Genomic DNA, 17144 nt, shown 5'->3' on the forward strand with positions numbered 1-17144 from the left:
CTGCAGCTGAGGGGGTCTAGCAGGCTGGGGACTTTGAATGCCAGGTGGGTGGGGGGCCCTCGTGGGACTGAAAATCACAGCATTTAACAGGATGCCTGTAGTCAGAACACTTCCCAGGCTCCGTCTCCCCTCACTCCATTGGTTTAACCTCATGTTTATAGATAGTTATATTTTATGCACATACATGTGTTCTTTAGTCCTTGTAGCATCCTATAAGCAAAACGTCGTTAGCACCATTATATTGATGAGTTGAATAAATTGCTCATAGTCCCATAACCAGCGATAACAGAGCCCACCACAGAACCCAGATCCACCCTACGCCATGATGTCACTTTTCCCACCCCACCACTATGGCCTGGTGTGCTTTTGTAATAACTGTTCCTTTAGGTTTCAGCTAGGAATCATGCTTTTGAAACATCTAAACCATCTACACACCACTCATGCCTGGAACCTTTCACAAAGGCTAAGCATTGGATATACCGGGTGGTGCCCAGGCCCACGGGCTTGTCACGTGCTGTGAAGGTCAGAATCGCCCTGGGTGGATGGGGATCCCGGCACGCGTGCTGCTCGCCTGTTGCTAGGTTTGTGAACCCTGCGGTGCCCTGGGAAGGCTCAGCGTCTTCCTGGATGCGGTTGCAACCTGTTGAAGGCTTTGAAAATCTATAGCTTGGGAGATATGCAAGAAGTTATATTTTCCGCAGATCTTGCATTCTAAGCACATGTAGAATGTTGGCCTCCGAGGTCTGATACTTCTTTTTCCAAAAGATGTCTCTGACACATTCCTTCCTTATTCACAGAGCTGTCAGCCCTGTTTTGGGCCCTGTCACTTTTGTACATAGTTACCTGTGGTAGCATCTACCGTGCTTTTCCTGCCATTAGCCTCTTGTTTCCATTCAAACCTTTCTTCTATTGCCAGATTCATTTTATGCAGTGAGTTCCTATTTGTTAAACGTCTTGGCTGATTTTCTGGGCTGTCCATAGTTTTGTTCTACCACGTAGCATTATTTCCCAGTGTTCTGTGCTGGGACCGCTCTGTCTGCCTCCATCTCCTCCCTCACGTCATCACTCTCATTAGCAGAGGCTGTTCCTCTCAGTCTGAGAAGCCCGTCTCCCTCTTCTCTACCTGTGTAAACTTCTTACATCATTCAGAGCCCGGTTTTATTTTCCCACCTGGGAAATATCTCTGATTCTTCTAGTCCTCACTGATCTCTTTTCTTGGAAACCCCTGAACTACATACCTCACAATATCTTGGTTGTTCACAAAAGTTTCTGAATAGGTTGTAAGACTTCAGAGCATCCTTTTTTTAATCTCCTTGATGCCCAACAACACCTAGGCACTGGGAGGTGTGAAGTCACCCATCGTTGACAGATTTCGTTGTCGCACTTTTAGTACATACTTACGCACGGTGCTTGAAATGAAGAGAAGTATTGAAACAACGCATATATACAGAAAAGTACTGTGATTTTAAGTTTATTTGATTTTCTACTGCTATGCTGAAGTTTTTTTGTTTGTTTTGTTTTGTTTTGCCTTTGTCTCAACAGCCATCAAAGAAAAGTACACAGACTGGACAGAATTTCTCATTCGTGATTTGACTGGTTCCCGGACAGCACCCGCCAACCTCCTGGAAGGTGTATGTATTGTTGTTATACAGCTATTCTATGTCTGAAGCATCACAGTTACATGAGCTGAAACCTGACGGCACCTTTGCATATATCCTTCTGCAGGTACCTGTGTACACACAGGTATCTATGTCCAGAGAGCCTAACTTCCTGTTTTTTCCTGAGCTGCTTAGGTTACTGATTCTAATGGCATTTGGGAATTTTTGTCTGTGGTACGATCAATAGATGGGAAATTTGCTCTCATGTGAACACATTTTTACCTAATAATATGTTGGAACATCTTCCCGCTGTCCTGTACGTTGAAACCTCTATCCTACATGAGTGAATATAAAACAAATCCTGTCTAATAACTGTTTTGTGTAGTTGACAACTAAGTGTATATAATTATGCTCTAGGATAGTCTTGGAATATACTGATAAATGGTTAACTATCGCATTCTGGATGCATAACCCCAAGATTTAAACACATGTTGTTAAGTAACAATTGAATTAACCTCTCTTATAAAAACAAGAGAATAAATGGCTAAACATATTTAAATATGACTAAGGTAATTTTAAGATACTGAAAAAAAAGTTTAATCTGAAATTTTGATGGTTCATTTGAAAATAATTTTAGGATAAAGCATTTTAATCTTACTCTACATAATAGAACAGGAAGAGAAATGTACTGTGTCATAATTATTGAGCTACCAAATCTGTTTGAAGAATGCCCCTCGCAGAGGGGGAAACACAATGAATAACAAAGAATACAGTGTGGATTTTGACAATATCTTTATTCTCTTAACCTGAACCAAAGTTTCTTTTGTCTCATAAAAGATATTGATACTTTAGAACACCGCTGTCTAATATATTGGGTTATTGGGTTTGCTTTTGTGAAGATTTTGCCTGGTGTATTTGTTTATTTTAATGGCTACTACTTTAATTGTTTGGTTAACAAATCAAAATGATGGTTGGTCACCCTTTCAAAAGGACAAATTGTCTTCCTCTGTTAGGATTTTGTTTGTTGTTTTTTTAACATATTTGCCTATAATGCTGGCTGAACAAACACCCTTTTCATATGTGAGCATATGCTAAGAAGGTCGCTTAGATGGGGCAGTAATTACATATATGCTGTAAACCAACTATTGGGTTCAGTGTACAAATAACTTTACATAATAGTCTAATTTAGTAGATATCATTAATGTGTACTAGATATGTCATCTACACATATCCATGTTTTATGCACATAATCAAAGTACAAGAGGGTCTTGATTATTACAGCAGTGGCCATTGTAAGATAACATGTCTGTTGAGTCTGGTAGAAACTTATAGCCCCATATCATTAGATATATCTGTCTATTGCAAAAGTAGACATTTTGCTACCACATCTTTTCTAGCTCGAGGCAAATTTGGGTATAACTCTTCTTAAAAGCACACTCATTTTTAAGAAATACAATTTTATCTGGGAAGGGTGATTTGTTTGGTGAGAACTTAGCACAAACTGTTATTTTTCTATTGACTTGTGGTTTTTGTGGTTGGATACAGAGTTGGGCAAATGGAAGAGTGGGGGGTGGGGGGAAACACCAGACTGTTTGCCAATAGCTTGGATGATGGTGTGAAAAAATATTATCTTCTGCTGTCATCTGTTTCCATGAGAACCTTAAAATAAAGTTTAAAATAAGGAGTTTTGCTTCTGTTTAAACAGCCTCTGCGAGGGAAAGGCCCTATAGACCTCATTACAGTTGATTCCTTAATAGAACTTCAGGATTCTCAGAACCCTTTTCAGTACTGGATAGTTAGTGTGATTGAAAATGTTGGAGGAAGATTACGCCTTCGCTATGTGGGATTGGAGGACACTGAATCCTATGACCAGTGGTTGTTTTACTTGGATTACAGACTTCGACCAGTTGGTTGGTGTCAAGAGAATAAATACAGAATGGACCCACCTTCAGGTAAGGGCCAAAGCTTTCGCTGCTGTGAATTGTTTTGGAAAAAGATGTAATCATATTTTCCTGGATGTGTCTCTGGAAAAATTTATGAGCTCTGTTGTATCTTGTACATGCGAGTATGTGAATATTAAGCATTTTAACTTTAGAATACTTTCTATAGAGAATAAAACCCAACACCTCAATTAATAGTGCTCTAAAAGGAGAAAGTTGTGTTGGAGGCTGTGGAGAAGTTGATTTAGTTCCTGTGGAATCACTGGTTCAAAAATGAAAGACATAATAGATTGGGAATTGGTCATTTTCTCCCCTTTTCTTTAGGGATTTTGATAGTCTTACAAGGAGGTTCCACAATCTCACATCTGCCCATCCATTCATGCATGCATGCATGCATCCATCCATCCATCCATCCTTCTCTCTATATATCTGTTCATCCATCCATCTATATCCATCCATCCATGTATCCATCCATCTATCTAACCATCCATCCATCCATCCATCCATCCATCCATCCATCCATCCATCCAAATATCCAAACCAAATGCTTCTCATTCTATATAGTCTGTTTTGACCTGGAAAAGGCGAAGAGAAAAAAAATCATCATGCTTTTTTTCCCTGGCACATCAAAGATTTTAATTAGCTTCAAATGTTCTGTCGAGTGACTTTCCCTAGATTTAATTGGATAGAAATAGTGCATTATGCTTTCTGACATACCTCACTGGGCAGTAATCTCAGTGTTTACAAAGTAACTGCTCTTGAATGTTTACTATGTGCGAGGTGGTTTTACATCCGCTGTGTTTATTTTGATTCTAAAAAAGTGCTGCATGTTTGGTGTACTTTCTTTTACAGCAGAGAACATTGAAACTGGGGTTAAGGTACTTGTCCAAGGCCACTCAGCGTGTAGGGGATGCACTGCAATTAAGTTCCAGGCCTCTTGCCCATTCTCTTCTATTCCCCTTTACTGGCCTTACCAACCTTACCAAGCTTTTGATGGGTAGCCGCTGAACAAAAACGATGGATTCTTATAGCATTGCAGACGCCAAGGAAGAAGTCCTCATTTCTTCTAGAAATTCCTGATCTTCATTCTGGTCAATTTCATCGGTCTTTTGGAAGCAAAGATTTAGCTCTTTGCTTTATTAAAGTTGCCAGAAGTGTTTCCTCCCATATTAGCTGCCATTGTTAGTCTTAAGTAAATGAAGCTGAGAAGTTATATTTCCTTTTTCTGTCACTCACAGGCTTTAATTGAAAAGCTTCCTGGTTCTGGGGCTCATGTGTTTTCACTTGTGTTGAATTTGACAGGGGTATAGACATGTAACATGGTATTTTATGAGTATTATTGTTGTCAACGTTTTGAGAAGCAGCCAAGAAATCCATTTATACCCTGAATAATTGGGGACTTTGATGACAAACAAAGGGCTTGTCAGCACCGTGAGGAAAGATCTAAGCTCATGTTTGCCCTGGGATTCATAACGTGGCAGGAGAAATTTACTTTGTGTGGAAAGTTGGGTGTATAAATCTCAGCTTAGTACCTAATTGCTTTATAAATTTCAGGAGAAACCTGTACATGCCAGTGTAACAATTTATAGCAAAGCAAAGGATGACTCGTGGCTTCATAGGTTCTCTGAATTGTTCCTTTCCCATGAAATCAGGGGACTCAGAAGTGAGATTGGAAAATGTCAAGGTAGAAACTTAGGAAATATTTGCATAGGAGCGCTCTCTCTCTTTTACATAATTTGATGTCTGTATAAGATAAGAATAAATTGCGTTTACTTAGTAATTTTCTGGGCATGAGTTGTCTGTGTCACTGAAGAGTTCATGGCAGTCCCTTAAAGACTTTGGGAAAGGCATTACTTATCAAGAAGCTATTTTCTGAACCTTTAAATTGTAGCAAGAAAGGTTGCATACAGGAAGAAGAAAACAAAATGCTACAGGACACTCCAAATGTGACTTTCAGCTGTTGACATGCGGTAATTACAAGATGAAAACTGGAATCTGTTAGTTACCTTGTTCGCAGAACAACACCCAGGAGGCATTTATTTCCCGTGTCTTACACGTGGGATCAGAACCCAGTACTCTGGGTTTGTGTAAATTAATTTCAAGTCCCAGAGTGACTTGTAAAATGTAGATGGTGGTGCTGTTTCCTTAACTGATACACAGGTGGGAATAAAATTTCAGACTTGCATAGAAAATATTAGGCTCCTTTTTTTTTTTTTAATTCCCCAGTATCCTTAAAGAAACACAGAGTGTTGAGCATTTACTGGTGGTGAGAAGCAGTTGGAAGGGCTTGGGGGCGGGGAGGCACACTTGGAGATAAGCCCTTGTGAGCTCTCCCTGCTTTCTGTATCTTCTCTGCTGTGCACCCCACCCACACCGTCACCACTGATAAAAATATTCACAGCCCTTCCTTTAGTTTCACTTATTCTTTTTACTTTTTAAAGGGCCCAATATTTCTCCACTGTTCAGTGCAAATAGAGGTAAGAGAAATAGGCAGTAGCAAAGAGTTAGGAAGGTAGTCTTCAAAACTCGAGGAAACGGTGCTGGATTTTACACCGTCCACCAGTGACAAACCTAGAGTCATTGTGCCTTTTTTTTTTTTTCCTGTCACAAATTGGAGGAAATCACCTGGGCCGGGGAGGATAGAGAGAGGGAAAGAAGTCACCCCATTTGACTCACACACACGGCTGTCAAGGTGTCACGCAGGTGTCGATGGAGTAGGTTGAATCCAGCATCAGTGAAGAAAGGGTCAGGGAATAGAACATGGTAAAATGCAGGTCATCACAGAAGGGGCCGGTAGCTTCCTAAGGTCCGCAGTGATTCAAGCTTTACCAGGAGAGGCCTTTTCTTCAGTGTTGAATGGAAGGCAGGCTGTAGAGCTCTCTGTCCAATCGTGTATCCCCAACACGCTCCACTCATTGATTTGCAGGGAATTGGCCTCCTCTGTTCCTTGAGCTTACTAAACATGGCCCCTGTTTTGGAATGCTGTTGGCATGGCCCACTCCATCACTTCATTCACACCTTTTATGAGTCGCTTTTACTACCCGCTCTGACTGTCAGTCTGTGCCTCCTTCACTGCTGGCACGTTGTAGGTGCTCCGTCAATATTTGACTGATAGGAATTGACCGAAGACGACGTTGGGTATGTCTATGGAGAAGGAAGGAACCAGACAAATTCACCTTCCAAGGGCTCAATAATTGACAAGGCAGTTTGGAGGGAAGGCCCAGAGTGAAGACACTGAAATGGTGAGGGCTGTGCTGCCCTCTTTGCCCCGATGTGTTAGCGGAGCTTTTGAAAATAGGGTCAGAGCAAGTAGAAATGCTCTTCGTTGATGGGATCTGTTGTTTAGCACCCACCCAGATCATGTGGGATGCACAGGAATATGGTCTGTGCAACTCTTGAAAAGTTTTTGTTCTTTTACAAGCGTCCATGTGTGACTCAAACTTGAGAAACATGGCAAAGGAGAAAGAACATGGACTTGGCGTCAGGGTCCAAGTTAGCTGCTGCCTCTGCTTCTGTCACTAGTTAACCAGGCCCCTGGGCAGGTGACTCTACTTCTTTGAACCTCAGTTTCTTTATCTGTGAAATGGAGATAATTCTGTTTACTGTGCTCCTGAGTGTTATAAGGCACTGCAAATGATTGGCATTTTCTAAGTATTCAATCTGCAGTTAGAGGGTTATGGTTATGTTTAGTTTTCTAAAAAACTTAAGTCATTGAGGTCAAGGGTCATTTAGAGGCCCTACCTGCTTTCATATGTATGGATATTTAGGAAGCAAGATAGTCTTATACAGTGAAACCTTGGATTGCGAGTAACGTGGTTTGCGAGTGTTCCGCAAGACGAGCAAACATTTCTAATACATTTTAACTTGGTAAATGAGCGATGTTTTGCAATACGAGTAGTTTGTTTCTGGAATGAATTATGCTCGCAAACCAAGGTATTAATGTATATTCTTTCAGAAGCTAAGGAGATGAAACTTTTTGAGATTTTTTTTCATTTCTATTTCTGAAATTTATTTTTCCATATATATGTATATAGATACACACACACACACACACAAATATATACAGCGGGTGCCAAAAAACTGTATACACATTTTAAGGAAGGAAAAAAACTAACTATATTAATTGTAATACTCAATATATACTGATAACAAAACATGAATATAAGTCACGTTTGACTTCTGCAATTACAAAGGTGCTCAAAGTGGTTCCCATCAGCGTCCAGACACTTCTGATTACGGCGAACTACTGCTTGAGCAACACTGACCAAAGTGCCCACTTGTATGCACTTTTTTGGCACCCACAGTATATATTTAAATCTTTGTCAACTTTTTTTTTTCTTTTTCTTTCTTATTTTAGATAGCTCCCAAAGTTAGGAAGTTTCTGCATCTAACTTAAATGCTTCCTGTTTGAACTGTTTATTTGTTCAGAAAGAGCTGTTGGCTTTCTGTACTGGTCAGCTTGGGCTGGCATAACAAAATGCCATAGACTGAGTGGCTTAAACAACATGAATTATTTTCTCTCAGCTCTGGAGGATGGAAGGCAAAGATTAGGGTGACAGCACAGTTGGGTTCTGGTGAGTGCTCTCTTCCTAGCTTGTAGGCTGCCACCTTCTGTGGCCTCACATGGCTTCTTTGTGTGTACAGGGGCGGGTCGGGGGGGGTGCAAAAGAGAGAGAGAGAGTCCTGTTTCTGGTCTCTTCTGTTAAAGGCACCAGTCCCATCATTAGGCCCCACCCTTGTGACCTCATTTAATCAAGTTACCTCCTAAAGGCCCACCTCCAAATACCATCATATTAGGGGTACGGCTTCAACACATCAGTTTTGAGAGGATGCAAACATTCAGTCCATAACACTTTCTGATGTCTGTTGATAAACATAGATTAGTCTTTCCTCACCGGTCAGCACCAGGTGGGGAAGGAAGGGGTAGAGGTTTGGATGTGCATGAAAAGAAAGGATCACTCCTGGAGGACTTCTTTGCTCTGAGGCTGTGAGGTGACAATTTTGTACACTCCTGCTTCCTGTAGCGCTTACCGTGAATCAGCCAGCCAAATGCTTACACAAAAGGAAGTCACCTCATTCTCACTGAGGCTTCTAAAGATGAAGCAGGACAGATTTTAATTGCGTAGTACTTCCCCACAAATAGAAGTTGATACGATACACTCTGTTAAATTACTTGCAACACGATCATTTTTAGAAAATGTTTTATGTTCTTTTTTTTTTTTAAGTTGAGCCATCCTGCTACCTTTTGGCAGCTCAGCGGCTGCTCAGCTTGGGCCGGGAATCGAACTGCTGTTGCTCAGAGCTCAAACTGTTGAGCAAGCTCTTAACCAACTGAGCCACTTGACCGGCCCTGTTTTATGTTCTTTTAATGGTGATTATTTATTGTCCACAAACTTGTCAGCATAACCAAGTGCCTCTTGTCTAATGACACACATATGGAATGTTGTTCTCTGCTTACTCAAACCACTAGGTGTTTAGCTTTTGCAGGTTAAGTTGAGCATCCCCGACAAAACTGCACTTGATTTTCACCTTTTAAGAAAAGAAGTGTGCCTTGCCATGGGGTTAAATTCCATGTTAGGATTTAATATCCTCAGAAAGAAGATCAAGAATAAGATTGTAGGATACAGGCAAAAATCACGTGGCACCTGGATGTCTTGGTCCATTCTGTCTGGTTGCTAGATCAGAATACCACAGACGAGGTACTTATAAAGAACAGACATTTATTTCTCCCCGTTCTGAAGCCTGGAAGCCCAGGGTCAGGCACCGGCAGATTCATTGTCTGGTGAGGCCTCATTTCCTGGTTCATAGATGGCCGTGTTCTCACTGTGTCGTCATATAGCGAAGGGGCAAGGAAGCTCTCTGGGTCTTTCTTATAAGGACACTAATCCCATTCGTAGGGGCTCCACCCTCATGATCTCATCACCTACCAAAAGCCTCACCTCCTAACACCATCACATTGGAGGTTAGGGTTTCAACATAGGTATTGGGGGGTGATGCAAACATTCAGTTCTTTGTACTGGGCTTCTAGTTACATTTGTCTCTGGTTTCGTGGGTGACAGATGGCACCAGGTGAATGAGGGCTCAACTCTCTGTGGTGACTTGGGGTCTGCACATCACCTCCCTCAGTTCTGATAGTTTGGAACTAACCTTGGTCATTTGGGGCTTTCATTGTTCCTGCTTTGCGTAGTTTTCTTTAACCACTGTTCTTTTTTTTTTTTTTTTGAGCCATCCCCTGCCACCTGTTGGCAGCTCAGTGGCAGCTCAGCTCGGGCCAAGACTCGAACCACTGTTGCTCAGAGCTCGCACTCTTGAGCGATAACCACTGTTCTTTTACCCTCTTCCCTGTCTGTCCTCCCATCCCCAGAGACCTCAGTGACAGGCCGCAGGGCCTCAAGGTGCCCACACAGTGGTCCTTTTCTTCCCCTTTTCTCACGTTTATGTATTCAGATCCTCCCTTTGGTCTTGGCTTTTGGAAATTGCCACCCTTTCTTGTGACTCAGTTCTCCTTTCGCTACCATGCTAAGGTGGAACTTCCTATTAGACTTCCAGATCCCTGGAAAAGCCAGTTTGTTCTTGTCTCCTCAGGAGGGCCAGGCTCTTGCGTGTCCCTAACCGCCGGCCCCTTTTAGACAGCTGCACTTGGTGTCCTCTGACTTTTGCCCTCTGGAGTCCTCACAATTGCTTCCCCCTTCACTGAGATTTTGATGCTGGGCTGAACCACTGGGACATTCTAGCGGACCCTTCTACCCTTCATGGGACAATTTGTAGGGCTCCATGACCTGGTCCCTCTTCCTTCTTTGATAAGCAACTTCTTCTCAGCACCCCATTGGGTTGTTCTCAGCACCACCTGGGATGTTGGAGGGACCATTCACTTATTCTCTATAGAGAGTATTTATTGGGGCCCCACTGTGTTCTCGCAAATATGGTAGTCACTACTAAGAAGAATCACATTCTATTCTTGGTCTAACATAGAAATACCAGATTGGAAAAAACATTCCCAGAGGTAGAAGAGTGTAAATGAAATGCTGGAAAGGATTCTAGGCAATATACACACGGGGAGCCTATTTAGTCATTAATGACTCTTCCTGTGTCTTTATGTAACTGACAGTGAGTGGAGGAGGCAAAGCATTGGTGACTTGGCTAGTTGTGGCAGCATCTTTCGGCTGCCATAATTATAGTAGTCTGCAAAGACTACTAAGTAAATAAACTGCTAAAACACAGGGGCTTCAAGTTCAAGAAGCGCTGAGGATCGTAATATATGGCTCCATGCTAAAGAGCAGACATGCAAGAAATTAAAAATATAGCCCCAGAGGTTTCAAGTTGCCTTTCGACTGTACTTAGATTCATATTCATACCCAAACTGTCTGTCTGAGGGATCTGGGGTTGATATAAGGACGGTATAAACATATCTACTTCAGAGTGAGTGCTTCTGCAAATCCTGTTTTGATAAGGTCTTAAATCTGTTGAGATCAGATAGTAAAATTCCCCTGCAGTGTCAGCAATCGGTGTACAACACACCGTGCTCAACCAATTTTTTTCTTTTAATTGTGTATTCGGACCGTGTAACCTCCACTCGTAAATCCCTCTCCCCCCACCACCGCGGGAAAAGTATGGGCTACACGTGGTGTGTTAGCAACATTTCAAGTGTAAATAATAAACTTGGTTGGCAAATTTTAATTTACCTTTTAATAACTATCTGACTTACATGGACTATTTTTAGCATATGTGAGCCTAGAGATTTAGTGAAAAATAATGCTGTAATAACTGAAAATGCCAGAGAAGAGCTGTTTCTAGTTTAGCAATTTATCAGATAGTAAGTTCTTCATCAGTGGATATTACTTCCCAGGTAATATATAGAATTTGGGGCAGTGGATGACTGAAGATGTTGCTAATGTGATTTATACTGTTAAATTACCTACAGAATGCCAACAGAATGCCTGCAAATGTTCCCTGAAGAAGAGCCCTATTAAGTTTATTCTTCATTTCTGAAAGCAGAATCCCAAGTTGCTATTTAACTTCAGAAAAATCCCTTTAGCAGGTGGTCTTTTATGGCAGGCAGGGTGTGAGTTCTTACGGTTGCTGAGCGTGCTGGCTTATTATAAAGTCCCAGGAAGATAAAACTCAAGAAAGAACCACCCAGTAGAACATTTTAGTCCTTAAACTCTTATGTGGTTTGCTGTTGATACAGAAATCTATCCTTTGAAGATGGCCTCTGAGTGGAAATGTGCTCTGGAAAGATCCCTTATTGACGCTGCAAAGTTTCCTCTTCCAATGGAAGTATTTAAGGTAAGAAGTGTATTGATAGCAGTTTGTCTACTCTTGTCAAGAATATACTGTGTAAAAAGTTTCCTACATCAAATCTTTTCCCAATCTTTGAAAAAGCTACCTCCTTGGCCAGTTTCCATTTCAAATGTTGAAAATGTTATCTGTTCCATTTTGTCATGTTTTGTAATCTTCACAGAGACTCATATTACAGGAGACAGATGAAACGTTTTTAGGTTTACTGTTTTTCTCCATAATGGATTATTGTAGAAATCTCATTTTCACTTCCTTACTCCGAACGGAAGAAACAAAAGAAAATATGCAAAGTCTATTTTTGATACTTGTTTGGTAAAAATAATAGAACATGATGCTTTTTCCTGATGGTTCAGTTTCCTTGATGGCTCAAGAAACTTGTATGAGTATCTATTGGATATTAGGCCTTCTTCTGGCTGCTCATAATAGAGTATAGAAGAAACATACCGCCACCGAAATGGATTGCCAGGTTCTTAACACTTTAAAAATTATGCTTAAAACTTACATGAAGTAGCATGTTAAGTTCTGGACAGGAATGATCCATTTGGGCCAAAGGAAATCATAAAACCAGTTCTTTGGAACCCGAATGTGTGGGAGAGCTGCACCACCCAGTTCATTTGCTGGAGCGCTAAATGTGATTGTAGATGATTGACATACACTTTCCAGTCCCGAGAGGGCTGGAAAGTTTCATATGGGAGGTGAAATTAAAGCGGGTGTTTAGGTACCACGTGCAGTGTGAGCTTAAGGCTTGGGCTGGGGGCATTGGCGTCCTGAAGTTTATTTATGCAGAAGCCCTCGCTCGGCATTTTAACCTGTCATGGCAAATCCGGAACCTTCCTGTGTGGGGCACTTTCCTGGCTGGTGACGCTGGGCTTAGAAAGACCTCTTTTGAAACTAGTTATATAATTACGTTCTGAAGATGAATGGAGTGATGGCTTTTACAGTATTTTGAACTTACTGTAGTTGGGGAACAGTATAAATACCATGTTAGCAACAGGGATCACTGACAAGGAACTTTATCTTGGGCATTTTGTTTGGTTTTGCTAACTGACCAAATACTTCTCACTCCTCTCATCTTCCCTCCTCCTTCTTTCCTCCCTCCCTCTTCTCATACTATCTTCCCCCTGCAAAAAAACAATAATAATAAAGAAAAACAGCATTTGCTCTTTTGTAACCTGTCTGCCTACACTGCCTCTTCATCCTCTCCACCCCCATCACAGTCTTTCTGGTGGCCTTAATAATATTTTCAGTGTACAAATATGATTATGTCCCTCACCCTTGAGAAAAATAATTTTTGTTTAGAAATATATCATACACATGTAAGGGTTTTAAAGAGTACTAGAGTGAAAAGACAAATACCCTCCCTTCAGTCTAGACGTGGGAAGTTGCCCGTCTCTTAGAACCCTTCCACTTCGCTGGTCCCTGATCCTGTCCCCTGGGTCTGCCAGGGTCACTGGTACCATAACTTTTGCGATAATCATTTCCTTGCTTCTCTTTGTAGTGTTACCACCTGTGTATGTTTTCCTAAATTTAATTGCTTCTGACAAAATAAGACGCAAGCACAATCCTAATTATTTTAGGAGAGGCCGTTTTCCTGCTCTTCTGAGGGGAAGATGGCTGTACGGTGTCTGGGGTCAGCAGCTGGCTTCACTTCTCTTTAGAGTCCGCAAGAGAACTGGGTAGGTGAAGTCATGAGCTAAGAGCTCTTAAGAATAACAGGGATCACAGTCAGGTCATCTGCCCAAGCTGTAGCATGGACTGCAGGTACTGGACATCCCTTAGAAAGATGGACAGGAGTCGGTTGGTTTATATTTTCAGCGTTTATGGCCTTACGCCAGTTCCAGAAACAGCCCCAGGCACATTTCTGTGCAGGGAATTGAGCGTTCTCATCTGCTCCAGGCAGCTGGACCAAGAGCAGGGACCAGGAGTTGTTTAGTATGTGGTCAAAATGAGCCAGATGCTTACAGTCTTGGTCTGTCTTGCTTTGGCATTCTGACCTCAGGTGACAAAGGCGAGGAAAGGTGAGAAGCCATCTTAGTGATGGTGGCCTGCAGCATTTCTTCTCACTTCGAGTGATGTCTTTGTTCTACCCTCATCCTTAACTGACAGTTTGTATGCAGACTTATTATTTAGAACTATGAATACTAAGCCTCAGAAGGTGTAAACATTAATAACCCTAATATATTTTTTACTGAAAATTTACTAATTTATTAAACATGTATTGAACAGCTACTCTCTGCAAAAGCCTGTTGACCTGTTTCTAGGGTTTAATAATTTGTTTACATTTTCACAAATATAGTTACTTTCTTCCCACACTTAAATGTCTTTCTGTTTAAATTTAGACTATTATTTTGATGAAGTACCTGAGAATTATCATCGTACTCAATATTTTATTCATACTTAATAGTTGCTTTAAGAGTAGATGCTGAATATTTTCTATTTTTTTCACAGGGCCTGCAAGGAATAGGCACTTAATATATAAAACATTGGTTGAATTGAAAGTTATGTTTTCTTAAAGCTTGTGTGGTACTTTTAGAAATATTTTCTCTTATTTTCATTTGGTGGAAAAGAAATGGGCAGTTTTAGTTTCTTAACTTTGCTTTGTATGGAGTTAACATTTATACATTTAATTTTGAAATCATGAGAATAATCACTGTATTCATTTCCTAAGCTGCTGTAATAAATTACCACAAACTGGGTGGCTTAAAACAACTGAAGTTTATTCTGTCCTAGTTTTGGAGGCTAGAAGTCAAAATGAAGGTGTCAGCAAGGCGCTGCTCCCTCTGAGGGCTGAGGGACAAACGCTGTCATGAGTCTGTCCTAGCTTCTGGTGGTGGCCTGCTGGCCTTAGCATCTCATGGCTGGTGGCTTGTAACTGTCCCTGCCCTTCACGTTCAAATGACCTCTCTGTGTGTCTCTCCAGATGTCCCTTTACTTGTAAGGACACCGATCATTCAATTCGGGCACATCCATGATAATGCAGTAGGATCTCAGTTTAACTTGATGACATCTGCAAAGAACAATTCCTGCATCAGGTCACATTCTCTGGCTCTGGAGGGACATGAATTTTTTGGGGCTATTCAGCCCAGTGCAACCACATTTCATGTGTGTGCAGTAATTTAAGATATCATGTCATAGTATTCTCCACTGAGTTATTCTACTTACACAGAGCTAATTAAGTGCAGAGAAATTATATGGGGCGGGGGGTGCATACGATGAGATTCAAACTCTCTTAGTAGTTACTTCACTTCATAAAAACAAGAAATTTTCTGTTCCTCTCAAGTTTGTAGAAGCATCAGTGAGCGGTATTCTCTAGTGTGCAAAAAATAGAACGACGGAAGTCAAAGCTAAACACATTTACTGGACAGAGACGGGCAGTATTTTAACACAATTCTTTTTATTATTTGTACTCTTTAGATAAAGTGGGTGTTTTGATGGGATGGCTCTCATGCAGTTGCAGTGTTTGTCATTGGGCAGAATGTGTTCACCGATCTACATTGGCATCTGTATAGTTATGTCTGTAAATGCAACCCAGTACAGTTCATATGCAGAATTCCCCTCCTACATACATACAAACAGTAACAGTGCAAAAGCAAACTCATTTACCTGGGATTTTAGAGAACACTTTGAATAGCTTTTGAACACCATAATTTACTGGGAATTCTGATTTCCCTTTTTTGGAAAATGCAGATAATCTTCTAAATGTACCTTCAGTTGAAAGGTAAGTAATTAATTAAATGGGTACCAAACAAAGTGAAGGGGATTTAAAAAATACATTTTATTGAAAAATAATGAAATAATTTTTCCCCCTGAAAACCAGCTTCATTATTTAGAGACTTACTAGATTGCCCAAACAATTCATATATTAATACTAGTTTACTCTTGAAAAGTAGTAAGTACATAGAGGTGACTTTACTGCATGTCTGCACAGTCTCTCCTTGGCTTTCTTTTTTAACTTAAGATGTAACCTTTGCAAGCCATCATTTGATTAACTTAGGACACGTCCCATTGTCAAAGTCAAATACCCCAGTTTCAACAAAAGCTTTTTACTTATGTCTTCATAAAGAATCACTAGGATTGGTTTCTCTCAGTTTGTTTCTATCATCAAAAAATGAAGTGCTTACAGGACTTATTCAGTTTTTTTTTTGGCCAGCGATTCCTATACTATTTCAGGTTTCTAATTCACTTTAAATATTCACTAAAATACAACAAATGGGTATGGGGGAATTTAGTTAAGTGCTAAAATTAAGGGCCAAGAGAGACTGAAAATTAAGCATCTAATTATAATTAATGTACTTTTTCATATGTCAGACATTCATAAGCTTTCTATAAGTACTGTTGCTTTTCATTCTCTGCAGTTCTTTTAAATTGTAATCTACCTCTATGACCGCACTTGTTTGCAAATATTAAATTATAGAAGTTTCACTGATAACTCATGTATAAGATCTACAAATATGAAACAGCAGTTCCTGGTGTATCAGTTAATTGAAGCCAAGCTTTTTCCCCTTAGACAGATGTGTAGCCTCCAGCTTCCTTCATTCATGATCACGCCTTGAATTTCAGGGAAAGAACATTATTTGAAATATCACTAAACTCCATGAATCATTTTTATCCCTTAAAGAAGAGAAATTGCTTGACATTTTTTAAAAATAGATTTTTTACTTTTTGGAGCAATTTTAGGTTCACAGAAAAATTAAGGGGAAGGTACAGAGACTTCCCACACAGCACAGACTCCCGTACTCTCAGCATCCCCCACTAAAGCTGAACCTTTGTTAGAATTGATGACCCGACACTGACACATCATTTTCATCTGAAGTCCCTAGTTTTCATTAAGGCTCGCTCTGGGCGGTGTACATCCTCTCAGCTTGCACAAATGTATAATGACGTATATCCGCCATTATTGTGTCATACAGATTATTTTCACTGCCCTAAAAATCCTCTGCGCTCCACCCACTCACCCATCTTTCCCTCCTATTTGTTTGAACTTGTGTTTGTCATTAAAAAAAAGTTTACAATCTCAGTGCCCCTGATATTTCAAATAAGCTACTTAGAGATTTGCAGTAGCGTGAAGGGAGGTATAAAGAACTGGGACTTGAGGTCAGAAACCTTGGCTCCCTCCTTGCAGTCACTCTGCCTCTCTCACCTCTGTGCCAGGGTCCCCAGATCCGCACCAGGTTTGGTAATTCACCAGGATTCTCAGGGCTCAGGTGTTGTTACACTCGCAGTCACAGTTAATTATAGCAAAAGAACATAAAGCAAAGCCAGCAAAGGGAGAAGCCGCATGGGATGCATAAGCTGCAAGAGTCCCCTC

At 40.8% G+C, this 17144-nt stretch overlaps 1 protein-coding gene across 1 annotated transcript in view; it reads left to right on the top strand.

The window, feature by feature from the left end:
* Nucleotides 1–17144, top strand: part of SFMBT2 (Scm like with four mbt domains 2) — a 209111-nt gene that overhangs the window by 98069 nt on the left and 93898 nt on the right. Inside the window, exons 5-7 of the mRNA XM_019644530.1 lie at nt 1543–1631; nt 3304–3550; nt 11727–11824. Of these exons, the coding sequence (XP_019500075.1) occupies nt 1543–1631; nt 3304–3550; nt 11727–11824 (434 nt within the window). The remainder of the gene's footprint in view (nt 1–1542; nt 1632–3303; nt 3551–11726; nt 11825–17144) is intronic.

The sequence above is a fragment of the Hipposideros armiger genome, unplaced genomic scaffold (assembly GCF_001890085.2).
Source record: "Hipposideros armiger isolate ML-2016 unplaced genomic scaffold, ASM189008v1 scaffold_88, whole genome shotgun sequence".
Taxonomy (NCBI): domain Eukaryota; kingdom Metazoa; phylum Chordata; class Mammalia; order Chiroptera; family Hipposideridae; genus Hipposideros; species Hipposideros armiger.